The 27,348-nt window shown below is 33.4% G+C and overlaps 1 protein-coding gene across 2 annotated transcripts in view; it reads left to right on the top strand.

Annotated features, from left to right (window-relative positions):
- Positions 1–27,348, top strand: part of CDH2 (cadherin 2) — a 128,457-nt gene that overhangs the window by 87,320 nt on the left and 13,789 nt on the right. Inside the window, exons 3-12 of one of the 2 annotated variants that reach the window (XM_039329711.1) lie at positions 3,221–3,265; positions 6,833–7,050; positions 9,234–9,371; positions 11,206–11,361; positions 12,314–12,458; positions 15,680–15,852; positions 18,130–18,267; positions 19,008–19,193; positions 24,180–24,436; positions 25,925–26,067. In XM_039329711.1, coding sequence (XP_039185645.1) covers positions 3,221–3,265; positions 6,833–7,050; positions 9,234–9,371; positions 11,206–11,361; positions 12,314–12,458; positions 15,680–15,852; positions 18,130–18,267; positions 19,008–19,193; positions 24,180–24,436; positions 25,925–26,067 — 1,599 coding nt within the window. The remainder of the gene's footprint in view (positions 1–3,220; positions 3,266–6,832; positions 7,051–9,233; positions 9,372–11,205; positions 11,362–12,313; positions 12,459–15,679; positions 15,853–18,129; positions 18,268–19,007; positions 19,194–24,179; positions 24,437–25,924; positions 26,068–27,348) is intronic. The other variant, XM_039329712.1, reaches the window with a different exon arrangement.

Genomic DNA, 27,348 nt, shown 5'->3' with positions numbered 1-27,348 from the left:
AGTTCATGCTTGCTAATAGTAGCCAATAGGATTTCTCTTCTTAAATACTTTTTTTGCTGCACTTCTCTTAGTTTTTTTTTTTTTTTTTTACTTCCAACTCTTTTTAGGTAAGAGATCCTGGCCTAGAAACCAAGAGTGAGTGCCTTAAGCATGAAAGATGGCTTAGTGACCTTGACCACTCATTCTCTTTCAATCCAACCCAGTTCACAGGCTTTTGTTATGGGAAAAATAAAAGGCAGGGCATTTGGATGCTTATCACCTTGAATCGATCAAATATATAAAAGGAGACCACAACAGTAATATAATAGTAATAATATGCCAGAATTGAGAAGACAACAGCGGACAGCAAATAACTATGTCTGCAAACAAGCTGAAGAAATAATGGACCACCTGGTTAGTTACTGGAAGAAGATCAGGTAGTCTGATTACAAACAACAGCATGACAAATGGGGCATTGGAAGATCTGCAAGAAATAGAGAAAGTAATAAAAAATAAAGGTGCTAAACCGCTAAAGAACTTTAGGATTCAAACAGTTTGAACTGAGTTTGTGATGCAACACAGTTAAGTATCACTGTGATAATGGTAATTGCCTGACAAATGAAAGCATTTAATTGAAGATTATTAATAAAATACATGAGATTAAAAATGTACAACTATTATGAATTATTTATATCATTAGAAACGAATGTACATCATTTATTTCTTCAATGTACTGTAAATGAGATTGCATACTTCACACCTTGCTCTTCAGTATATATGGGTTCAGTTGTTGTACATCAGATTTAATAAAATATAGTAGTCCCTAACAACCATTTATTTATTGATCGTTCAAAGTTATGACCATTCTACCACCCCTATGTGATTGCAATTCAGGCACTTGGCAACCAAACCACATTTACTGTCAATTGCAGCATCCTGTGGGCAGTTGATCACTATTTGCAACCTTTCCAGCCAGTTTCCAATAAGCAGCAAAATTGAGAATGCTAGATTTGTTTAATGACCACATGATTCAGTGATTCACTTAACGCCAATGAAAAAAATTGTCATAAAGCAGGTCTGGTGACATAATGATTAGGTTAATGATTGTATTCCTTAGCAAGCAAAATTCCAATCTCAATTATAACCATAAATTAAGGACTACCTATAACCTTATATGAAGCAGTAGGTGTGAACTTAAATGGACTCCAGAAAATGGTAGAGGACAGGAAGACCTGGAGGAATGTTGTCCATGGGGTCGCGATGGGTCGGACACGACTTCGCAATTAACAACAACAATAATCTTATATACTAAACCAAGGAAATCAGGACATATAGTGTAACTGAATAAATATTTTTCTCCATTATTAGTTCACTTTCTTTCTTTTTTTTTATTAAAAGTTTTTACAATTTTACAATAAAATCCCTCTCCCACTACCTCCCTACCCTCCCAAAAACCCTCCCCCCCTCTTCCCAGAGCTGAATACAGGGTTAACTAGAACTAAAAATACAAAACATTTAAACTTAAGTAAACCTCAAACAAAAGTTACATTAAAAAAAATCCAATATATATATATATATAATAAAAAAGTCCAATATATATATATAATAAAAAATACTTATTATCTTAAACTTTAAACTTTAAACATAAATTATTCAAAAGCTAAATAATATCTTTTAATATCATACTTATACTGTATAAAGTTTATCCATCTTTTCCACACCAAGAGATATTTCTCTTGCGATTGATCTTTCAAATAAGCCGAAATTTTTGCCTTTTCAGATAAATAAGAAACTTTAAAAAAACCATTCCTCCAAGGTAGGCAAAAATTCCTTCTTCCAATATTGTCCTATCAACAACCTTGCCGCTGTAATTAAATTTAACATTAAAATAATTTCTTTATCATCACAATCAACAATAATACCTAACAAAAACAATTGTGGAGTGAATTTTATCCTTCTCTTAAAATTTTTTTGAATATTCCACCATATCTTTATCCAAAAAGCTTTTGGTTGTTGGATATTCAAAAATATTGTCCAACATTTACTGTTTCTCTTTTGAGTAAAAAAATTTATTTGCCGAAACTGCATAGGTGAATGTCAAGTTTCAGGTTCACTCCACTCTTCTCAGATTACTAATAATTTTTTATTTTTCCAAACTCTCCCCCATACATATACCGTAATACTTATCAGATATTAAGATACATTCCCTCCACACTCACTCTTCTCTACCTTCTTTCTCCCTTTCTTCTCTTCCCTACTTCCCTCTTCTTCCTCTCCTCTCCTTAACCACTCTCCTTCCCTTTCTTCTTCCTCCAACCTTCCTACTTCCTTCTCCCCTCCTTTATCTTTTCTCTCTCCTCTCGTTTCTTCCCTCTCATCCCTCTTCAGATACAATTCCAAGCAGAGGAAAAAAAGTTTTAAACGAACAGTCCCCCCCCCCCCCGCCTTCCTGTCTCTGGCTCTTTAAGCAACACAGCCAGCCGAAAGAGACAGGGGGGAGAAATCTCACCACCAAAAAATAGTTTCATCTCCTTCATATGCATTTTTCAATAAATTCTCTCATACATTCTCCATGAAATTCTTCTCATACAAATATTTACTATTATTTTCACAGTTAGGGAAAAAATGGGTGGGTTTTGAAGGCTAACACACACTTCAACAAATTAATTCATTCAGTTCCATACTGACTGTTTGCATAAAACCATTCCACATACAATTATTTCATTTCATACTTTCTCCAGGCAAACCATATATTCTTAGCAAGGCCTTTTTGTATTGTTGTTATCAGAGAGGGCTTTGAGCCTCTTCCAAGTCTTGGAATAACACAGAACAACACAGACAAACGTATATACACAAATACTGTTACAACAACATTTATTTAGACATATAACTTGTCTTGCAAGAAGCGAGAAAAATGACAAGATGATTTCAACTAAAAAGTGGTTTTGAGGGCCCTAATCATCTCCCATTTTTCTCACCATTCCAAGCCCAAGCATAATATTCTGAGTGGCCACACACACACACATAACACACAACACAACCAGACATTTGTCTGACGGTTAACTTAATATATTGCAAAGTTTCAAAGCACTCTGAGGGAGTACATTTTGAGTTATGACTCTAACTAATAAGCAAAGAATTAGCCTCTTCAGAAGAAGCTGAAAATCCAATTAAAGATGTTTTTAGAAGGAATAAATTTTACTTAGTTGATGGGTCCATTTTTTTCTTTCTTGCCTGACAGGACTGAACACTATAGATGTTTATACTGAAGCCCAAGGTTCAAGATGTAAGTTATGCTCTATCTTTTAGCCTAAGCGTCCGATGCTCAGGATTCAAAGAACACTGTTTTCCTATCTCAGCCCACCAGCTTCCTTGTGTCTGCCCCAGGTTAGAGGAGGAATCTGAGTTCCTCCATGCCTGTCCTTGCTTTTGCGGGGCCGAGATAACTTGCAGCCCATACTTACTCACTGAGGGGTCTCGTAAGACGAAAGTGCACTTAGGGGTCTGTTCCAGATGATGGAAAGTATGTTGGCAGCTGCTTCTTCCCGTAGGGGTCCCAAAACAAAATGTCCCTGTTGAGGGCACCAGCTGTAGTAATCAGTCCTTAGTCATTGAAGGGTGCAAAGAAATGGCCCCATTATTAGTTCACTTTCATTATGGTTTTTATATAAGGGAAAAGGATCAGAATAACCCACAGAATTGGGATCTTGCAAAATGAAAACAATCATGACTTACTGTATAATTACATAGTATTAAAATGCAAGAAACGGTATTTATGTAGGTAATTTTTGGTCTGATAGCTACATTCACGTATGTCTATGATGAAACATTTGTATAAATAACCTATCAAAACATGATTCAACATGTTATTTTTCACTAATTGAATAATTTGTTTATATGTATTTCAGGTATATACTGTATTGAATTCTTTTTTACACAGCTCACTGCATAGAGTTTTCTGCCTAAAATATTTCATGTAGCTTGATCCTTCCCTCCCTGTAATTAAAAAACTAAGAGTTCTATTTATCTTTCTATCTCTGAAGGGTTTTTTTTTCTTTTTAAATGAGCAGATAAATAAAAGAGGAACAATGAGAAAGGAATATATTTAATTGCCAGGAAATTTTAAATCCACTGGGGGAAAAAATGGAGGGAACAGAGAACAATGCTATTTCAATCCCTTGCATTCACCCTTCAGTACTATTGCCAAAAAAAACTACTTGATGGTGTCTCTATGCAGGTAATCCTTTTTTAATGACTGGTCATCGAGGGAGCATTTGAAGTTATGATGGACCCCCAAAAGCTACTCAAGACCTGGTTCCAGAATTCTGACATGTGCAGATGCATACACACCCAAATTATCAAACAAGTTTAAATTATATTGGCTTATATTTTATAATTTATTTGGATATACTTTATAAGCATTTTTATTTTTTACTGTGAAAAATTGTTTTTATTGCTTTCTGAGTAATGCATTTAAATTGCAGTTTAGCTAAAGACAATGTCACAATACTGTGAAAAATGTGTCATCCTTTTCATCAGTTTAGGAAAATAACGCATTAATAATGACTTTCTACAAGGGGATTTTTTAATATAAAATCTAACCAATAATAACTTAAAATACAATTTTTTTCTCTTGAAAGCAGAAAGTTAGCTTGTTAACTGATCCAAGTTCATCTTTACAAATTTAATTGCTCAGCAGTTAACAAAGGAATCCATACATCTGTGTGTGCACAAGCATATACGCACAGGAAGCTTTTAACATGAGTACTTTCAAAGAATGATTTTGCCAGGACACTGTCAGTTTTATAAATTTTCAGCAAGATGCTGTTAAAAAAACAATTCCCCTTGAATTTTATAGTACCGAGTTGCCTCAAAAAACAATATCAATCAGGAAGGTACTAGCTTTCCTTTAGATATTTAAGCATATTGAGCTACAGAGAGACATTGTGATATCCATTTCTTAAGCTGTCTCAGATAAATTCTGGAATCTAGTCAGTGATTATCCAGATTATATTCCCATATTTCTATTAGACTTCTTCGGGTCTGTAAGAAGGAACCTATTTCCTACTTTAAAGGGAAGAAAAGGAGAGAGAAAAGTATGTTATCTAATGTAGTGGCATGCAATTTGTAGGTTCTGTACTTTTATAGCTTTTTATATCTTGTGGTAGTTCTTGTTCATTTATATGGTTATTGCTTTGACCACTTGTTGTATAGCTAGTTGCTCTTGAGCTCATAATAAGTTGTTGCTTTGACCACTTGTTGTATAGCTAGTTGCTTCTGAGCTCATAATAAGTCATGTAAGGTATTGTACTATAGATGTGGGTCTGTTTTTTCAGAATATATGAAATAATGTTAAGCTGAATTTTCAAGATTTTTTTATTAAAATATAGTATTTGTTGAGAAGAATTCTTCAAATTGAGAAGCAAATCAGTGATATTATTTACAACTATGATGAGCTGTGGAAAACCCAAAATTGGTTGGGATAGAGCAGCATTTCTCAGAGTATGATCTGTAAATCATTGATTGTCAGCTGAGTTATCTGCCATAACCTCCACACATTCATGGGTCACAGTCTATTTTCCATTTCAACCCTATATCCTTTAATAAGCCAGCAATCAGGTGCCAAGAGTCCACTTGCTTCTTAAGTCTTTCTTTCTAAGGATGATTTACAAGAAAAGATACAGGACATTGAATTGTGGTAAATACAATAGGAGTAGCAACCAGTGCCTTATGGCAGAGGTCCCCAACCTTTTGGGCACCAGGGATCGGTTCTGTGGGGAGAGGTTTTTCCACAGACCAGAGTGTGTGGGGTTTTGTTTACTGCCTGTACACAGATGGGGCTTTGTGTGGCCTGGTTGCTGGCATGCCGTGGCCTAGTACTGGTCCACAGACCAGGGGTTGGTGACCTCTGCCTTATGGCCATAAAGAAGCACCCCAAACCATCATACCTTTTCTTGGTCACGTGACCACATATTGGACGGTTTTGCTTTATGACTGATCATGGCATTCCAGGGTCACATGGCCAAAATTCCTGATGGTTTTTTTTTCCTGATTTCCAGCAAAAAAAATGTTCATTCAGATGAATGGGTTTGTTTAACCACTACCATGTTCTCTTTACAGTGAAAAAGGCTGTAAAATTACTTCCAGTCACATGGGTGCCTTGACTTAAACCACAGCAACTTATTACTGTAATTATAGCCTCAATATACATATAGAATAACTTTCTATAACCTAGGTAGGTCATCTTTTAACTCATGTGATCCATAATAGAAATGATACTAATTATATGAAATGTGCGTAAAATTTATTTTTTATGTTCTCCATAATAAAATTTCATAATGTCAGATTTTAAGGATACTTCTTTTAATCTATCTAGTAGTATCCTAAAAGATAGTATATATGTATAAAATATTTCTTTCTCATATTTTACTTTGTTGTAATCTGGGATTTGCAAATTAATGGTCCAAAAGAGACCAAATCTCAGGCTTTCATATTCTAGAGCAGAAAAGGTAGAAGGCAAATGTTTCAGAAATACGTTGGAAAAAAATTGGAAAGTAGTAATAAAGTAATTATTACATAATGCCTTGTTTGGTTATCAAACAAATAAAAAAAATCATATACTATTAAAAACTAAGCTTAATGTACTAGGGCGTGCAAAAAACAAATCAGTAGGAGATCTTAATTAAAACTTTTGCTTTGTTTTCAGTTAGCTATTGATTCATCGACATATTTCTTGCAAACAGTCTTTTAAAATGAACCAACATTAGAGTTGACTTATTTACAACAAATTATTCAGAATATCAGGGTTTTTAAACCTTTTTTATTATATATGTTGTGTTTTATATATTTGCAGTAAGATTTAGAAGCTGTGAAGCACACAGAAAAGTCCATTTTGAAAGCAGTGCACCAGCAGATTTCCGAATTGGTGATGATGGTGTGGTATATGCAGCTAGAAGCTTTCAGCTTTCTCCAGAACCTATTGAATTTTTCCTGTATGCCAGTGACAAAGAAACAAAAGAAGAGTGGCAAGTGATCATAAAACTAGGTCTTGATCCAAAGGATTCTGTAAAGGTAAAATGTCTTAATATATCTTAGAAATATATATGAGAATGGGGTTCATAATTTATCTTTTTTTGCCTAATTTTATGTGTTAAATATTATTAATTTTCAAAATACATTTTTCCATTATCCCATCTCACTGAAAATATGGAAGTTATTTGCATTTAAAATTTGCCTTTGTACGCGAGTACATTTTTAAAAGGTAGAAATTTAAATTGGAATGTCAAATATAATAAAAAATAAATAAATAAACAATTTGCTTTCCAGACCCATCAGTCACATTTATAACATTGGAACTTCAGATTTACAAATGTAACAGGAAAAGCAATTCTGGCAGAAAGTATTTTCTCTCCTTTGTGCCTCAATAATAAAATGTTGGGGTTGCATGTGTGTAAATTATTCATAACTCTACTGCCACTTTATAGAAAAGAGCCTCCTTGTGTGAAGTGCTCTCAGCCAAGGTGGAAAAAAATCTTGCTCAGTCCTGCTGCCAGTAAGCATTGAAAATGTGCATTGTTTGGTATTCTGCTATTTGTTTTTCTAAAAAGTATACTGGATAATTTATGTCAATAGATATGTACACAATAAAATTAACAATTATAGGCATATCTAAAAAAACATGGATTTGATTCATTCATGAAATTGATTTATATTGATATGCCAACATGGAACAGAGAATGAATTTACATTTAAATAATCAAGAGATAGCTCCTGAACTTGGGCAAAAGCTTATAATAATGAAAATTTTCATGCTGGTAATCTTGCTTTTTTCAGGGAGTTGGAATTTGCATTGGTGTTTGCTGGACTGTGACTTCTCCAAACCTGTAATCATATTTATGTAATCACAGAACTTGCTGTTCAGCTAGGATATCATATTTTTTCCAGCATGTTTTTACATAACATAAGCAAGCCCAGTCTTTTAAATAAGGTCTCAGATATACCTATTTGTGTACATTGAGTAGAACTTACTAAGTTGTTTGCTATTTCATATTTTGGAGAACTGTATAAATTGGGGGAGAGATACTTTAAAATTCTTGCTAGGCCAAGCTACTTGGTTGATTGAATACATTTGGTTTGGTGGGCCAGCTTAAAATTATTTTTTTATTCTGCATTTGTAGCTCATTAAAAGCATCGCCAAGTATATAGCTGGGCTTGTATATATATATATATAAATACTGGGTATTTTTTATAGGACTCTTAATTCTGGTCCTGAGCATGCTCACTAAAACTTTATTTAAAGATCAACATATTAATGTTTTAAACAAATAAAATATATTTCTATCTATTTACCAATAAATTACCTTAGTGCTGCAGGCGTCCTTTATCTTTTCCTATTAGATTATCTTACGTAAGATAGTTAAGATTATTCATTATTGTTGAAAACATCTGGCTTCCATAATGTAAAAAGAAACCATTATTTTTCCTATTCCACATTTAACTGAAAAGACCGAGTATTGTTTTAAAGGATTGAAGAAATATGTCCTTCTTTGTTTTCACCATATGCATAAGCAAGCTAGCAATCTGCAAGCTTGCTAGCTTGCTTTTGGTCAAGAACCAAAAGCCAGAATGCTTACAGATGCAGAGAAGAAATGTTGACACCCTGCAGAGATTAATACCTACTGTGTAAAGTAGGCCATCTACAGCATCCATCATGGCTGACATAGGTTTAAAATAATTACAACATTAATTCTATGGGATTTAATAGGGTCATAAATATTTGAGACAGTCCTTACTACTATGTATTAAAAGCTTCCTTAGAAACTCAAATTATATTTTAGCATACCCAGGTCTAAATTTAATGTACAGTAGCACATTACCTGAACTGTAGCTCCAACTAATGAAAAATATCTAAAGGCATACTGTTAAATTTGCAATGATATTAACTAGGTTGTAAGTGGAACATAAAAAGTATAAGGTATATAGAAAGAAGTTCTAATAAATTGCTTAAAAGTCCACTTTCTTTCTACAGACTTCTGATAAAAAACAAAGTAGGTATTTACATGGATCTTTTTTCTTATTCCATGTCATGTCATTTTGTGAATTTGGGGATTATACATTGTCTTTGGAAGCCTTATTTTATATCATTTAAATCTTTGTTCATTATGTAAATATATTTAAATATGTATATGCTGCTTTCTATTTGAAAAAACTTAGACAATTAATCTGTACTAATTTTCATTATCTATAATTGTAAGGAACAAAAGAAAATGGAAGACATTGTATTTCCTAGACATCACAGTGGCCATCTGCAAAGACAGAAGAGAGATTGGGTTATCCCTCCAATCAATTTGCCAGAAAACTCCAGAGGGCCATTTCCTCAGGAATTAGTTAGGGTAAGGCAGAGAACAGAAGAGTATTGTTGAAGGAGTTTAATAATGTTTTTCTGTATCAAAGAGCTGAGATGAAAAAAAAAATCCATGTATTCTTATAAAAAATGAAACCAGGATATTTACATGTAAAGGAAGAAAATAAACCAAACATGAGAATTTGTGTTGTATTCCTAAACAATTCTCCCTCAGTAGAAATCATAATAGAGGTAGTCCTATTATACTCTCAGTATTATATGTACTGTACTGTCAATAGAAAAAGAGAAGAAATATGAAAGAATAAGATAAAACTGTCTTTATTTGTCCAGGTATACTATAAATAGCTTATCAATATGATAAATACAATTGCACAGATTTTAAAAAATTGAAAGGATACTAAATTCTGATAGAATGTAAAAGACAAATTGTTATACAGTAAACCTTCAGATTAACAATATCCGTTTAATGGACTTTGCATATAACCAACAACATTTTCTTCCGGGCATTATTTCAAAATAAAGGAACAAAATCCCTTGTATTCATTTGCTTTAATATATGCCATTTGAAAAATGATATCATTTTTGTAAGTTTATATCAACTGCATAAATTTATGTCATTTGTAAAATGGTGTCATTTATAGTGATAACAGACATTCAGATTTGTGTGGTTCTCCCCTCAAATGGCTTTAAAGTAATGATTTACACATATTGTACATTCAATCCATATTTTTATTGAATGATTGTTGATATGTCTCTCTTTGGATTGTGAGTTGGGAGGCATATCAATTTTATAAATAAATATTTTTATATTTAAAAAATAAAAGATCAGAAAGCATTGGCCTAAGAGAAACCTACAAAAACTGTGGTTGTGCAAAATAACTTTCAAGAAGATTTTCTATTACCACTACTGCTTGTTATTGCATTGATTCCTCTTTCAACAATACTAATCAAGTCAGACCATGACTATCAAACATCAAAAACATCTACCAGACTATCTACTTTAGTCCTCTTTACATGAACTGTCTGATGATGTATGGAATACTGTAGAATCTTTGCTCAGCACTGTCTGAATATATAGCCAACTATTATAATGGCGTTTCTTTGGTGAAAGGAACATTTTCCAGTTGTCTCATCTTTCTAACAGAACAGGCAGTTTTGTTTGTTACTATGGAGGATTTCTTTTGACAGTAATAAATATATAAATATATATTAGGCCAGTGATGGCGAACCTTTTAGAGACCAAGTGCCCAAAAACCGCCTTGCCCCTGTCTGTCCTTGCCTCTCCTGCCCGTAGGGTGACCCACCACCTCCATGGCCCGCCACAGCAGATCGCCCAGGCGGCCCAGCAGCGTCATAGCGGCCACGCCCTCTGTGCCCTGCAGCATCATCTGTATGCGATGGGGCACGAGGGTGGAGTCTTGTCCCCATTGCCCGGCTGCCATGTCCTTGGCTGTGCTGTTCTGTGCAGGCTGCACCCAGGGTGAGTCTCCCCGGGGGGGGGCTGCTGGTGAGGAGGGGGCCACGGGGGTGGCAGGGCTGCGGCGATGGTGTGCATGCCCATAGAGAGGGCTCTGAGTGCCGCCTCTAGCACCCGTGCCATAGGTTCGCCACCACTGTATTAGCCATTGTGTAGATTACAGGTGCCAGTAGTACCCTTTATTAGTAAGAAGTCCAGTGTAGTTCACTTAAAAAAAGTTACCTTGCTGATTTTTACAATTAAAACAAAAAGCTAGATAAGAAAATGTAAATGATTTCTATGGCTGTTATGTGGTATGCATGCATGTGCATATTGATAGTTTTTTTTTTAAGTATCTAGTACTTCTGAATATATTTAATGAACTCACCATCTTCTTGGTATGTAGATCAGATCTGATCGTGATAAAAGCCTTTCCCTGCGATATAGTGTTACTGGTCCAGGAGCTGATCAGCCTCCAACTGGCATCTTCATCATCAATCCCATTTCAGGTCAACTATCAGTGACAAAACCATTAGATCGGGAGCAAATTGCTTCTTTTCATGTAAGTTTTTAATTAACTAAGAATAAAGTTTAAAATCAAAGATCTTATCTAGAATTACTTTCTCAGTTTAAGATTTAAAATTATGTGAATGGAATTAACTCAGATTTGATTTAATGAAATAGACAAAAGAAGCAAAATGAGAAACTATTATATTTTCTTTCAATTTCCAGTTACAAATTCAATCACATAATTTAGAAGAATGTTTTTAATGTGAAGCTTTATATGAGTATTAAATGGTGACAGTTATTTCAGAAATAAAAAAATAATCTACCATGAGATTTTTTTTTAATTGTGTATAGTCAGTTTAAATATAAACACCTTTGGGGTTGAAATTAATTGCATAAGAGAAAATAGATAAGAAGATGCATGGATAAATGGATTACTAGAAAAACATTTCTTGTTTGATGAATATTAAAAACTGAAAAGTGGAAGAGAAGGACATCTCAAGCAGCCCAACATGCCATCTAATTGTTGTTGCCTCTGGCAACAGACTCCAGATAAATTTTGCTTTGGGTAAAAAAGTATTTTCTTGGGCTATCTTACAAATTAGTCTCACAATTATTTTCATTATAGTATTATGATAATATGATGAAAAAATTTCCTACCTTCAGCTAATTCCTCCTGCTTCTGCTCTTCCTTTTTTTCTTCCTTCTTTCCCTCCTTTCTCCCTTCCAGGATAACATATTTTTTACTGCTTAGTATAGCAGCTTGTTTTGCTACTTTTAATAGCTACTTGCTACTTTTAGGCATTATGGGATTTTGATAATTCAAAATATTACTTTTTAAAATCTGTTTTCAAATGTCTGAAATGATCAAAAGAGGGTGACAAAAGAAGACAAAATAAATCAAGTTAGTTGATTTTGTTTAAAATGTCCTGCTATCAACAACAATTACCTTGTCTGATGATATCTGCTACAGGTTTTTCTGATTTTTTTAAAAATATCTTTTGCAGCTAAGGGCACATGCTGTAGATGTAAATGGGAACCAGGTGGAAAATCCCATTGATATTGTTATTAATGTCATTGATATGAATGATAATAGACCTGAATTCCTACATCAGGTTTGGAATGGGACAGTCCCAGAAGGATCAAAACCAGGTAAAATATTAGAGACTTAGTCATTTATTTAATATACTATACATATTATATATATTATATTTTAATATTGTAGAGACTTTTAAACATTTAACTTAAATTACACTAAGAAAATATATAGAAGTTAAATTGTATTTGTCTCAATAAAGAGAATTGGCTACAAGTTTCAGTTAATCAATCACATCTGTATTGGAAGGAGACAGAACTTGCCAGAAGCTGCTTCTTAATATCCCTCTTCATTGACTCAAAATAGCTTAATTTAGTTCACTTGATTTGACACAGGACAAATTTGTCCATAAAAGAAATCAGATCTGGATCTTGATTCAGATATCTGAAATTTCATGTTTCCTGGTGTTGACAGTAAAAAATAAACAGAATTATTATGGGATAATTACTACTTATGTACAAATTTGACATGTTAAATGATCTACTTTATGTATTCTTTTTATTGTAAATATCTGTTTGGTGTGCTATTAGCCTATAGAATTACAATTGTCTATGTCTAGGTTTGTAATATATCTATTTTATAAATTTTAATGAATTGATATTTGTTTCTGTTCCATGCTCTAGTTCAGTGATTCTCAACCTTTCTAATGCCGTGACCCCATAATACAGTTCCCCATGTTGTGGTGACCCCCAAGTGGGTGTGGCCACCAATAAGAGGGAGTAGGACAGCTAGGGAAAAGGGGAAAAAATGGCAGACAGCATGGTTTGGCGACCCCCGTGAAATGGTCATTCGACCCCAAATGTGGTCCCGACCCACAGGTTGAGAACCACTGCTCTAGTTGTAAAGACGATGACAGCTTTGGTAGTGATGGTATTATGTTATATTTAGACACAGTCTGCCAGATAATTCTGGCTTGATTTGGGACTTTGGACTGTCTGATCCTTCCCAAGGATTTAGGATAGCTAAATATATAATTGTAATATATGCACAGTTCCACAATGCAACATTTTGTAATTATGAGCCATCCCTATTTTATCCAAATGCTTTCCAGATCTTTTGTTGTTATGGTTGGTCACACAACCCGCCAGATCTGGCATTTTTACCAGCTATTGAGTACTTTCCAAGGATATGGAATAGGTAGATGTTGTTTAATGGTGTTGCTGTTTATTTTTTGTTGTTTATTCTTATTATTAAAAAATTGACATTTGACTCTAAAGTTTGTGGTAATGTCACTGTGTGTTTTAAATTGTAGTATACTAGTGAATTATGGTAGAAAGAAGCAGATTTAGAAATGGATGGCATGTAGTGTGGTAAAAAACCCTAATAACATAGCTGTAACATTGGTATATTCAAAGCTTTATTATCTTATTGTAATGTTAAAAAGGACTCTTAATATACTATTATTACCATCATGCTGCAAATATGATGAGGGAAGAACAGTTGGCCTAAAATCATCTAGTGAGATACTTGGAACAAAGAATTTCTTAATTGTAATTCTGAATCTTAAGTATCAAGCAACATTCCAGAAATTCTTTAACTATGTCCTGTATATTAGCAAATAAAACTGTATCCATTAGTAGAACAGATTTTCTATTGTTTTGCAGTAGCCTGACTAGCAAATCAACTGTATTATGTTATAAGATCTTTCTGCAATTGAAGGAGATGCAGGAAGAAAGCATAGATGTGAGAACTGTCTTGTTTTATGCAGTTTTATCAGCCCATTGAGAAGGATCAAGATTAGGCAACTTGATTGGAAATATGCTTTATTGATACAGGCTATTGTTACAGATTGTTGAAAGTCTAACAGCATTTCTCTTCCTTCTCTCCTATACTCAGCCATTATGTTTTATCCTTTTTTAATGCACACACATGCACTCCTAAATTAAATTTGAAAATTTACAGTACAGTCATTGCAGTAGAAGTAAGATTAGGTTAGATTATGACTGGGGAAACCATCTTCTGCCATGGTTATATATAAAAAGGCTTTGGGTCAATTATTTTGTCTTGAACCAATCAACCTTATAATTGTGAGTAAAAATCAGAAAGAGTGAATTATATTTATGTCTTTAGTTTTTAGAATAATATTTGGATAGAAATTTAACAAATACATTGCTGTGGATAGAGAGATGTAGAGTATACATGTAGATCTGGGCATCTAAAGTTAATTTCTTATAAATTGCTGGGATGCTACATTGTCCAGAAAATATATTAGCAACTTCAATATTCAAAAAAACTCAAAATCATAGTTTCACTACTCAAATTTGGGTTTTGGATATTAAGTTGTTATTCTGAAAGGAAATATTGAATTAAAGAGAACTAAGATATATACAGTATGCTTCATAATAGAAACAGAATGTTTCTTTAAACTTCAGTAGACAAATTGTATGCCTGAGTGGATGATGAAATTATATTAACAGGAAATTTAAAAGTGTGATTTATAGTAATCAAGTAGATCCAGAGAGAATCTGTACAATTACACATGCCAACTGTACAACCAACCTGGCTGTAGACATCTGTTTGTGACTTGGATAAGCAAATTTCTGATTAGCTCTTAACTTGGAAGAAATAATTTATGATGTATGTATGCAGTATATTCTGATGAATATTGAACAAACTAAAGAATGGATTGTTTATTTTTTTAATGTGAATTTTTTTCAAATCCAGTGATTTATGTGGATTTTAATAGAGTTTGGTCATTTTCTTCCTCCTTCAGTAAGCCAGACTTCATTTGAAATTTTATGCTGAATAAATGTTTACTCTCCTATCCTTTAATTCTCAATTCTGGAGCATGGTCAGATTTGTCCTGAGTGTATATTAGAGGTTACACTCTCTTTAATTGGTATGTTCTTTCATGGATTTTTGAAAACAGATTATATCTCATCACATGCCAACAGCTCTTACTGCTTCAAAAATCTGCAGTTTAAATGGTCACTATAAATGCCATTTATGAGCATTTTTATGAGCCTGTATGTTGAATTAACAGGCATTGTCTTACTACAATATTGGGGTTAATTTTCTATAAGATAGGTCAACGAAGCAGCAATTTAAACAGAATAGTTTACTTTTGCTTTAGTAGTAGGTGAATTTTTATATTTTATAAACACATGGCTTTTTTCTTTACTATTCCTTATTAATTACAAGCCTTAGAAAAATGCTTGATTTGAAGGGATATGATGTGTTTTATCAGAGGAAGTAAATATTTAAACCAAGGCTGATGCTTCAAAGTGCCTTAGTAAGACCCAAGTTTAATTCGGAGGATTATTGGATCTTTCATTAGGCACCTATGTGATGACTGTCACTGCTATTGATGCTGATGATCCCAATGTTTTGAATGGAATGCTGAGATACAGAATCTTGTCACAAGCCCCAAGCACCCCTTCTCCAAATATGTTTACAATCAACAATGAAACAGGTGACATTATCACAGTTGCAGCCGGACTTGACAGAGAGGTGAGACAGGACTGGCATCACACATCTTAAATTTGTTTGTCTTAGATGAGTGACTGATTCTGAATGTGTACTAGGAGGTTGAAAAACAAATAATTGAGATTTCATTTCCCCGTCTTCCTCTGTCTGAAAATGTAGATATAGATATTTTTAATATTTAGTTTCTTTCTGGCTTCTGCTTAAATCTTAGGACAAGCAAGTCATACGATGGGTTTGACTCCATTTTGGACCCTGTGATTCTCTGGAATCTCTCAGGATCTTGCACTGATTTTGTGTGCCCAAAATACAGTCCACCCTCCCCCTTTTGTGTGCATGTATGGCAAATTAAGAAAATCATGTACAATAACTTTTAACATATTTTCATAAACCACCATTGTATAGCTTAATCAGAAAAACCCACCCATACCTCCATAACAAGCAGGACTGTCCTCCCAATAAATTAAGAAAAGATTATCTCCATAAATGAAATCATGATTACCATTTATCTCTTTTCTCCCCAGACATAAAAAATAATCTTCAAAAGAGAAAAAAATTGTATCTCATTACTGAAATTTTTCATTCATTCATCAATCAATTTGTATAGCTTCCTGTATGAAACCAGTGACTCTGGGTGGTAAATAATGATAAAAGCAATTAAAATAAAAGCATGTTAAAATAATTAACATGATACAAGAAAGAAATACAAATAGCAGCAAGAGATATTGTAATCTGTTGGTACAAACATAACTAGGAAATAGAGTCCTTCATACATTCGGGAACTTATGCCTTGGCACACAGCCAGTCTGATAAGCCAACAGGTTCAGGGCCATCCTAACTCAGGAGGGAGGATGTTCCAGAGGTAGAGTTTATGACAGGCATGTCTCCCAATCCCTGCCAGCTGATATTCCTTGGCTGACTGGACCTGGATCATGCCCATCCTGCCAGAGTGGATTGAACAGGTAGAAGTAACTGGGAGAAAAGGGTCTCTCAACTAACTTAAAGCCCATGAAGGGGGGCTTAAAGTTGACAACCAACATCTTGAATTGCACCCAATTCGGGCAACCAGTGTAACCCATCAATATGATAGAATAATAAGTTTAAATCTTGAAATTTAAAAGAGTTCTTTAAATAATTTGGTTTTCCTTAAACTTAGATAGGTTTCTCTGTATAGAAAACAAATTTGTTTTTTATGTTACTTTATGAAATGAAATACATAAGAGCATTCTAAAAAACTGATTCTCCAGGAATTGCATTTTTCTTATAAATATATACCATTTTTAGCTGTATCAATAAACTACTCAGGGCTGTAACATTGTAAGGCAACATCAAAAAAGCCCTATCTTTATTAGTTTTCTTCTTAGAAGATGGTGAACTTTATGCATTAATATCTCTATTTCAGTCTAATAAATATTAGGATGCTTAATCTTATTTTTAAAATATTGAGGAAAATAATATTTCTTTTATAACTGATAACGTATCATATCAGATACATTACCAAGAAGTTGCAAGTAAATGCATCATAAAATACATTAATTATTTTCAAACAATTTAATTCTTGAAGTAAGAGAATTCCTCTTCTTAGGGAAGAATGTGTTCCTCTGTCTTTGGCTTTATTCCAACAATGCTTTAAGAACAGAGTTTCCCACCACTAAAGGCTCTTTTTTTTTTTTTAACCAAAAAAGAAGCTAGCTGTGCTGTTGAAAAAGAAGAGCTATCTGGTTTAACATTAAAAAAAATAATTTAGTTTGGGACTAGTTTCTCTTATCCTTGCCTCCACTGGTTTCCATAGTGATGTGGATAAGTTGTTGCCACCGTTACTTCCAGTTCCCCTCACCACAAAGCCTTGGCATTTTGAATCATTTGCCAAGAATGTGCCTTCCTATGCCTTCCCATGCTTAGTTCTTATGAGCCTTATTTTAAAAACAAATGCTAACAAAGCCCAACCTACTTTAGTTGTGACTGTTGCACAGCATTTGTGATTTTAAAATGATACTCTATATTTTCAAAAAGTCCTCTTCAATTGATTATTGCCTGTATTAAAAAAGCTGCTCTTATATATAGTTCTCCCCAAATGCTACCAAATAAAGCAAGAAAACAACACTTGGAATTTAGGCTTGTTCATTCTTCTTAATTACTGCAAGTCCAGTATCAGTTTAAGTGACATTAATAGAAATGAGCAATGTGATAAATGTACTGCATCACAAAAAAATATCACTTTATTGAATACTTGCTAACCACTTGGAATGTTGGCTTTATCTGTAACTGCTCTTGATGTCATCTTGTGGTGGTGCTTTTTTTTAGAAAGTACAACAGTATACATTAATAATTCAAGCTACAGATATGGAAGGAAATCCAACATACGGTCTTTCAAACACTGCAACTGCTGTCATCACAGTGACAGATATCAATGACAATCCCCCAGAGTTCACTGCCATGATTGTAAGTATGCAGTAAAGAAAAGGGATGTAGAATGTGAATACCTCTTATTTGCTTGCTTAGTAGACTAAATGCATTAAATATGTTTCTTATGAGAACCTCTGTTCCATATTTGCAGCCTCTCTAAATGAATGGAGCCAAGCTGTATTAGCTATTCAGTGAATTTATCTGACTTCAATAAGATAGTATTAACCATTATTGCACTATAATTTTGAATATATAAAAACAACATTACACATACAAATAGTCATTGAATTAAACGTATGTATTCTTTACTGAAAAAATTCTTTGTATATTAAATGTATAATTATTTTTTCCTGGCTCTACCAACTTTTTGTGATCAAGTGTGATCTTCAGTCTGAAAAATGACTATGGATCAATGAATTAGGATTACTTGCTACCTAAAGCACCAAATAAGGAAATGACACCTAAATTGTAGTGTTTGCCTAATGAACAAAAACATGTACTTGATTTTTTTTGTTCTGTGTCTTGAGTTTCAATCCATGAATTGCAACCTTCTTATCTGGGCAAGCTCAGGAAGGCTGGTCTAGCTCGTTAGAGTCAAACAGACATTAATTCCTTTAAAATATTAACTAATGTTCCCAAGATAGTATTTCTGAATGAAGATAATAATTTAGAAACGTGAAGGATCTTCAGTGCTTCAGCAGAGAAACAACATGATAATATTTCACGGATACTGAGCTGACATCTTGTACATAAGTATGTATGCTTTATATTTTTAGTTCTATGGTGAAGTTCCTGAAAACAGAGTGGATGTTATAGTAGCTAATTTAACTGTGACAGATAAAGATCAACCACACACACCTGCTTGGAATGCAGTATACAGAACGACAAGTGGTGATCCCACAGGCCGGTTTACCATTCTTACCGATCCAAATAGCAATGATGGGTTGGTAACTGTTGTGAAGGTATGTATTTGCCAAATTAAGCATGAACAGATGGGACATTGACTACTAAACTAGTTCCATTTTTCTAATGGCAAAATTTATCTATTCAAAGCCTCGGTATATACACGTGGTATTAGTCTACAATGGTTGTGTTTAAAGAACCTAGCTAATTTGTTCAAAGGAACTTATTCCACAGTATATCAAAATTACAAGTTTCTGTGCAACTGATTTTAAAAATTGAAATACTAAATAGTCTTAAATGATTTGATGTTCGACTTTCCTTTTCCAAATTGACTAAATAATATTTTCAAACTAAAAACAACTTCAACAATTCTGTACTTATGTGAAATATATTTAATTTAATATTGTTAAGATGCAATTTTGTCTGATTTGTATATGTAATTCAGAAAGGTAGTTTAGGATTATTTCTACATGAAAGAAAGTGGCCAAATTGAAATATTTCAAATCTACATATTAAGAAATCTGATGTGTTTTGTGTTGCACATTTTTTAAATTTGCAACAAATGGACTACATCAGGGATTTTCAAAAATATTTTAGATCACAAAACCTATTAATTAAAAATTACAAAAACTCTAATCTAAAAAATGGTATCATTTTTGTTGTATTCCAGAAAAATTGCTAACATTTAACTTTCTATTCAAGTGAATTTTTTAATTTAATTTAAGTCAGATGGCTATCAGCTATTAAGAAATAGCCACATAGAAAAACACATAGCTAGCAGCCAATTGTGGCTAATCAACGATTAACATAAACATTTCACAGGCTCTGACAAACCAACTCCTATACTTAAGTACACAACCATGTCTTTATAGCTTTGGCAATGTCTTGCATGATCAAGACCAATGTGATCCAGGGGATACTGTTGCAAAACCCACACTTCCTGGGTTTTCACAGGAAGACATTTCTTAACCAATAGGACCAGAAGTATGCTTGTCCTGCCAAATCTAATGGGAAAGGTAGAAGTGTTTGGTGGAGAGGCAAATAACCCAGCTCAATGCTGTGAAGAGTATTCTGGTGACCATCTGCATCTTGAATTGAACCCTGAAACATACTAGCAGCCAATTCCGTTCAAATAAGAGAGGTGTTACACTGAAGAATGCTTATAACTGCTTATCACACCACATTTGTGAACCATCCACAGTTCCAGAAACTCTTCAGGAGTAGTGGAATGGTAAAAAAAAATTGCAGTAATCCACTTGAGAGTTGACTAAGCCATGATTGTGTGCAGAGGCCCTGATCTCGGAATATATGCAATTGGTACACATTATGAAGTTATGCAAAAAAGCTGGCCTGTTCTTGAAAAGGAGAACCTTCAAATTGTGCACTGGTTCTGCTTGAATAGTGCAGCCCTATCTGGATTAAGAGATAGAAGGTGCCAAGAACCAGAGCCATGTAGTCTTGCTGGGGTTGAGTAGAAGCCTGTTCTTTCCCAAAGTCCCAGTTTCCACACATCAAGAAACACTTCCACTATATCAGTTGGCTTATGGTGGAAATATAATGTGATATACCTTCACATATTGTTGGATGATCTCATTCATCAGCTGTAGATGTCATGGTCCACTAGGGTTACACATAACATAATTTTAAAAATCTGAATTAGACCATGATATTTAATTTATAAATAGTAGAATTCTGATTGAGAACAGTAGGTTGGGCTGCTACAGATTTTTACTCTTGTTTTATGAATTTTAGCAGTTGCTAAAATTAATTGCATTATGTATAACAAATTATGTTATTTAGGATCAAACTATATGTGCAAGCAGCAGATCAATTTGTTTTTAAAACTCCCCAATGAATATAAATCTGCAGGTACAAACATAATTTAAAAGAAAAGTAGTGGCGACATATGGAGAATTGGATCAACTATGTGCAACCTGAACTTCCCATAGTCTCTTACTTCCTGCCTTTTTTCCCCTATTTGGGATCACTGCTATTACCAAGCTTGCAATTGAAGTGAAAATGGAGCTTAAGAGATGGACCTCAAAGTAGTCCCATGATGCCTCATTATATTTTTAAAATCATTGTCATCAGTTTAAATATGATGTGGCAAACTTACATTTAAACAAATACCACATTTATGAAGATTGCCACATCACAAATTTTCATTACCTTAGTTAGATTTTATGTTCATTACTTTAGTTTGCAGTAATAGATCCTGCCCTGAAGTGTAAAAGTAGCATTAATATGCAATGCCACAACTGTATTTGTAAGATGATTCAGTTTATGCATATCTGATAATGATAGGGAGAGAAACAATCATTTATGCTGTCATTCTTCATGACATATAACGGTTGCTCAGGCCAAGTTTCTTGTTTGGTAAATTAAAAATAATAGATATTATAAGATATTTTAATCACTTTCAGTACATATACTACATTTCCTTGCATATAATATTCCCAAGCACTCAAATCAAAGAGAAATCAAACAATAGTTTCAGTATTGTAGAATGTCTCTTATATTAGTATAAAAAGAGAGTCACTCTTCATATTTCTACATTATTTTGTTGTATATTTCCAAAAGTATAACATTTTTCATAAGAAATACATGATGATGTACTTTATATTCATGCAAAAATGAACCACTCAAGATTACAAACCAAAAAGGTATGAAACGAAAAACAAAACAAAAAAGCTAAAATTGAACTAAATCTCTGTAAAGAGGACGAAATGAAAGGCTCAAAAGCATAATCTATTTGAAGTAGCTCAGTTTGCTTCAAATTAAATCTTTTTAGACCTGTCAGAGTACAAGCAAGAAAAAAAGAAGGTAAAACTGAATAAATAAATGTGGAAGACTTCCCCAGACAAGCACTAAGCCCTTATTAGCCCTAATACAGTGTAATGATTCCTGAAAGGATTATATTTTATTTGGTAAGCAATCCCTGATTCCATGAAAACTGTACCTAAATTTAACAGAATAAACAACTAAATTGGAAATACGTTTGCAGTTTTTCAGCTCAGGATACTACTAATAATCTAAAAAAATTAATATAGGAATTGCCTTAACTACTTCCATAATATATGGAAGAGAAAATTACAGATATTAGGGATATCTTGATTTTTCTCCTCTTTTAAGCTATAGTACTTCCGGATATCAGACCTATGCTATGCCTTCAGCAAACACTGCAGTGGTCAACACAAAAACTTAAGAACTATACCTAACAAAAGAGTTATTTCACATCTTCAGATTTCTGGTTGTCAAAGGAATATACCTTATGACATGCATACAGCTTGGGTGGGAAATATATATATATTTAACTCACAAAAATACCCTGTCTATCTAATTCCAATTGTCAGCTTCTATTACTGATTACACAGTGGTGATTACAGATCTGCAGGGCCTTTCTGCAGTGACCATTAAAATATAAAATATGTGAGAATGGCATCCATTGGAGATATTTGATATAGGGAGCAAGTAGCAGAATATGTCTTATGACTTCACAATGAAACTGCTTCTTATTTAGTTACTTAAGGGCAGAGTTTACATTGTAATGTTATGATACGTACTTAAACACTTTAGTTTCGATAAAGATTAGTGTGGACCAAATTTAAAGTTAATAATTTTGCCAGATCCATATTGAGCTGCTCTACTCAACACATAATGATAATAGCAACTGTTCACAACCACTATAAATTCAATATAATCGTTTGTTATTTATCCCATACATAATTACATAATAAAAAACTGACCCTCAAAGAGTACCTATACCAAATACTTTTGATACTAAACACTGGAATACAATAGAAATAATTTTATAAGTGCAAAATAGCAGTTATATAATTGAACCATAAACAAATTCAATTAACTTGTCATATTAAAGTAACAGAGTCACAAGGGGGCTGTTAAAAATTCAAAACACATTAAAATTGTCCCAAATTGGAGGAAGTAGCATCCAACAAACATGTAATTTTCTAAACACACATTTAAAAAATCCCCATATGTATCTTCCAACTGCCCTTTGAAAAATGCTGACTACTTGCAATACTTAAAGTACAATATATAAACAGCTTCATATGGAATGAAATGATCTTTCTCAAGCTAGAAAGAAATTCCAGAAGCTGTTGAAAACAACTGCAAATTAAAATCAATTAATCAGTTCATAGAAAAGAACATTAGAGACTATTCTAGTCTTTGCATGTTGTTCCAATTAACAGATCTCCATGAGTAGACCCTTGTAGACCATAATAGAAAAGCCTGAGAAGAGCATCTTTGGGCTGTGAATATTCCCTATTGAAATTATGCATATGTTTTTATGGCTGCATAGAATGTATTACAGAGCCATACTGATTTGCAGAATGAAATATACAAATCAGAGTTGTTTTAAATTAACTAGACATTCAAATAATCATCAGAATGGTGTCTCTATTTGTAATGCAGTCAACTTTTGTCCAAACTAAAAGTTATGAGCCCACCACTTACTTACTTGTAAAGTCAGTTTTCAAACAGCTTGCACAGAGATTCTGTTTAAAAAACAGTTGAAATATTTATAGCCCACTTGTACTACATAAGACCCAACAGAACACTGAGGCACCTTTGAGTGTTTGTGCTGTGGATCAAAAAGTGTCATACTCTTCAAAATAAAAATGAAATAATCTGAGTAAACATTGAATTATTTAAAGTGGGACAGAATAGTTTAGGTTTTGTTTGGTTTACTGATTGATTGATCATGTGTCATCTAGCATAGTCATTAAAAATGTAAGCCACTAGAGATCTGTTTCATGCAAGGGAGTTTGGAAGAGCCAGTTATAATAATAGCTCTAGAGGGTAAGAAGCAACTTTAAAAGTGAAAAGGTCAGGTTTCTATAATAGTAATCACAAGGCTTTTACATATACTTGGTTCCTTCAAGTTGCAGATCTCTAAGATTTTCAAGAATCTTTAAGCATTTCTGTAATATTACAACTTCTCTTTTATGTTGGTATATTGTACTTAATTTTTTTTTGTGTAGCCCATGACTAAAATAACTAATATTCTGTTTTGCTTTTGCCAGCCTATTGATTTTGAGAGCAATAGGAAGTTTGTATTGACCGTAGCTGCAGAAAACCAAGTGCCCTTGGCAAAAGGAATACAGCATCCTCCTCAGTCAACAGCAACAGTATCCATTACAGTTATTGATGTGAATGAAAGCCCAACTTTTGTCCCAGTCACAAAGCTTATACGTCAGGAGGAAGGGATTCTTCCTGGGACTGTTTTAACATCATTCACAGCTCAGGATCCAGATCGTTTCATGCAACAGACTACTTTAAGGTAACATATAACTGCCTACATCATTTGGTTGCCTATAAATAAATGACTCCTTCCTTTTTTCTTTTGCGTGCAAGAATAATTGGAAAGTTGTTTAAAAAAGTATTCTTCATCTAAATCTCTATGATTTACAGATAACGTTTTATGCATCTGCACATACAGTGTTCTAGAAGTTAGAATTGTCTGGTGCAAGCAACAACTTCATGTCTATCCCATTAACACAGCTCTGGGCAAATACTTTCAATTTGTTTTTGACTGAAATAGAATTAGTATCTTTATCCTTGAACTGATCATTCTTCTAGTTTATAAAAAAAATCTACTATTGTTCCCAAATTCTATCTATCTGTGTTTTGTATTAATTGAGTTTCTGCAACTGTCATTCTCTTATTCTCAAAACTTTTATTTTCCCCACAGCATTCCTTCAGGGTAGCTTCATATCAGAGTTCCAATCTGTCATGGTCTGTTACCCTAAATTCTCTGTCTTGTCCTTAGTCATTTAGACCCACATTTGCTAAGTCCTCTTGCCAGTTGATCTGGAGAACTCTGTGTAGTATAAAAATAACTTCCTTTCCTCACTTTTTGCAGCCATTTTCTTTCCACCAATAATTTTGGCCTTCCATTTGAATCGAAAAATTGTCATGGTCCAACATGTGAACTAGATCTGTTTTCTTAGAGCAGGGGTCTTCAAACATGGCCTTTTTATGACTTTTATGACTTGTGGACTTCAACTCCCAGAATTGTTCAGCCAGCGTGGCTGAGGAATTCTGGAGTTGAAGTCCACAAATCATAAAAGGGCCAAGTTTAAAGACCCTTGTCTTAGAGTAATGCAGCCTTTGGAAAAATTGTCCTGCCTTTCGTCACCAGACCCTCTCCTATTCGTATGTCTGTCTTCCTATGCTACCTTTTAGCCTAGATTTTAGCTTTCTATCTGTACCAAGCATGCGATTAAAGTGTTTTCCATTGAATCAGTCTGGTTTAAATTTTAAGGACTCTGCAAATATTACTTGCAGAGTAGAATCCCCAAAGCAAGTAAAATTTTTATTTCTTTTTAAATTATTCTTGCTTAGAATTGAATTAACATGATATTCCACTTCACAGATAATTTAATGAGACTACAGCAGATCGTGTACTTTTTAATCATTGAGAGTTACTTTTCATCAGTGATGTAATTTGAATTTTGAATGGTTATGTAATGTTTACATGACAATGCTTTTAGATACTATACAGTTTTAAGCCATTGTATATATCTAGGGATATCAAAAAGTATTATGTAACTTTGAGTAATATATATAGCAAATATATAAATATGAAAAATATATTCAATAATATAAATTATTTTGCTTATTACATAAATATTTTCTCTAGATAGCATCTTTTGCAAAACCCCAAGTCTGTCATGTACAATTTATTTTCTATGTGACCTTCCTGCTGATGATTTGTTTAACCAAATGCATCCAATGTTAATATAGTGCTTTATGTTAATTTTTGCAGATATTCAAAACTTTCCGATCCAGCCAATTGGTTAAAGATTGATCCAATTAATGGTCAAATAACAACAACTAGTGTTCTGGACAGAGAATCACCACATGTGAAACATAATATGTATAATGCTACTTTCCTTGCCACCGACAGTGGTATGTGATTAATTTCAAAGGCTTATCATTTGTATCTTTGAGTGCTATGAATATCATCAGCAAAACAAGAATATGAAATACTGATATAACTGCTGTGTTATAATCACAATAAATTATAAGAGAAATTCCCTGGATATATAGGTATTGTTGTGGAGAAAGTAATACCTGAAAAGGAGTTATTTACTATTCTGTGACACCAATACTATTAGCAATTGGAAAGCCGAGAGCTAAGGGCCAGGATAATCTTGGCATTTTCCATTGACCTGGATACCAAGGACTGTTGAGGTTGGATTTTTCCCATTAAAGAAAAAAAGTGTGACTAAGGGAATCAGCCCATTCCCATGTGTTTGCTAGGAAAGATGTTGCTGCTCCAGTCTTGATTTCAGTTCAGTTCTTAAATCATGAACTTAAAAATAAGCACTTAGAAATTTTTGAATCATTGTAACTAATTTACAAATGGGTTAAACAACCTAACCTATTCACAAAATACTATTTTCATGTGTAAAATCTTCTTATGGAACTTTTTATTTCTATTATATTCTTTGCCATTGTCTGTCTGCTATCTTTATATTATTTATTTAGGAGCATATGATTTCTATTGTTAAAGTTATCAAATGATCATAGTTTTATGCTTAGCATCAAGGAGCTGTAATTTAGAAACCTCATTCATTTTAATTTTACCTCATTAGAATGTAGAGATACTAGAACATCTGGCAAACACCATGAGTCATTTTTTGTTTAGGTATAAAACAAAATATTCCTGACTAAGGAGGTATTTTTAACTAAAGATGAAGGATTCTTAAATACTATATTACTCAACAGTGGTGAGGTTTCAAAAGACCTGGAATCCTTAAAAAGAACTGTACAGCATTTTCTTCAGAAGGAGGTGGAAACAAGTAAGATGGCTGCCATGGTTCTACAATCAAAGTTCTCTCCTTTGTGTATACATGAGATGTTGCATGCCCATTCCAAAGGAATACACTGGAGCTTTGAATCCAATAGTGTGATAGTCATGAGCTTTCTAATACTTCACTTTTTAGATACTTCTATCCAAAATTACCAATTTCTACAGTCTGCTCTTGACACCTGTAAAACTTGCTCATTTTGAATGAAATAAAACCTCTTAATTCTTGAAACAATTTACAATTAAGTAATAAATCTATATAATTCTATTAGAAACCCAAGCATACTTTTTCTGTATCTGCTTTGATACAGGTTTTTAATCTAGTAACATCAGATAATTTTTTAAGCTCCAAAACAAAGTTATTCTAAAATTTCATA

Source organism: Crotalus tigris, unplaced genomic scaffold (genome assembly GCF_016545835.1).
Source record: "Crotalus tigris isolate CLP2741 ecotype Arizona unplaced genomic scaffold, ASM1654583v1 scf7180000024408.747909, whole genome shotgun sequence".
NCBI classification, from domain to species: Eukaryota; Metazoa; Chordata; class Lepidosauria; order Squamata; family Viperidae; genus Crotalus; species Crotalus tigris.
The sequence above is the reverse complement of the archived record's forward strand: the minus strand, read 5'-3'. Positions and strand labels throughout refer to the sequence as shown.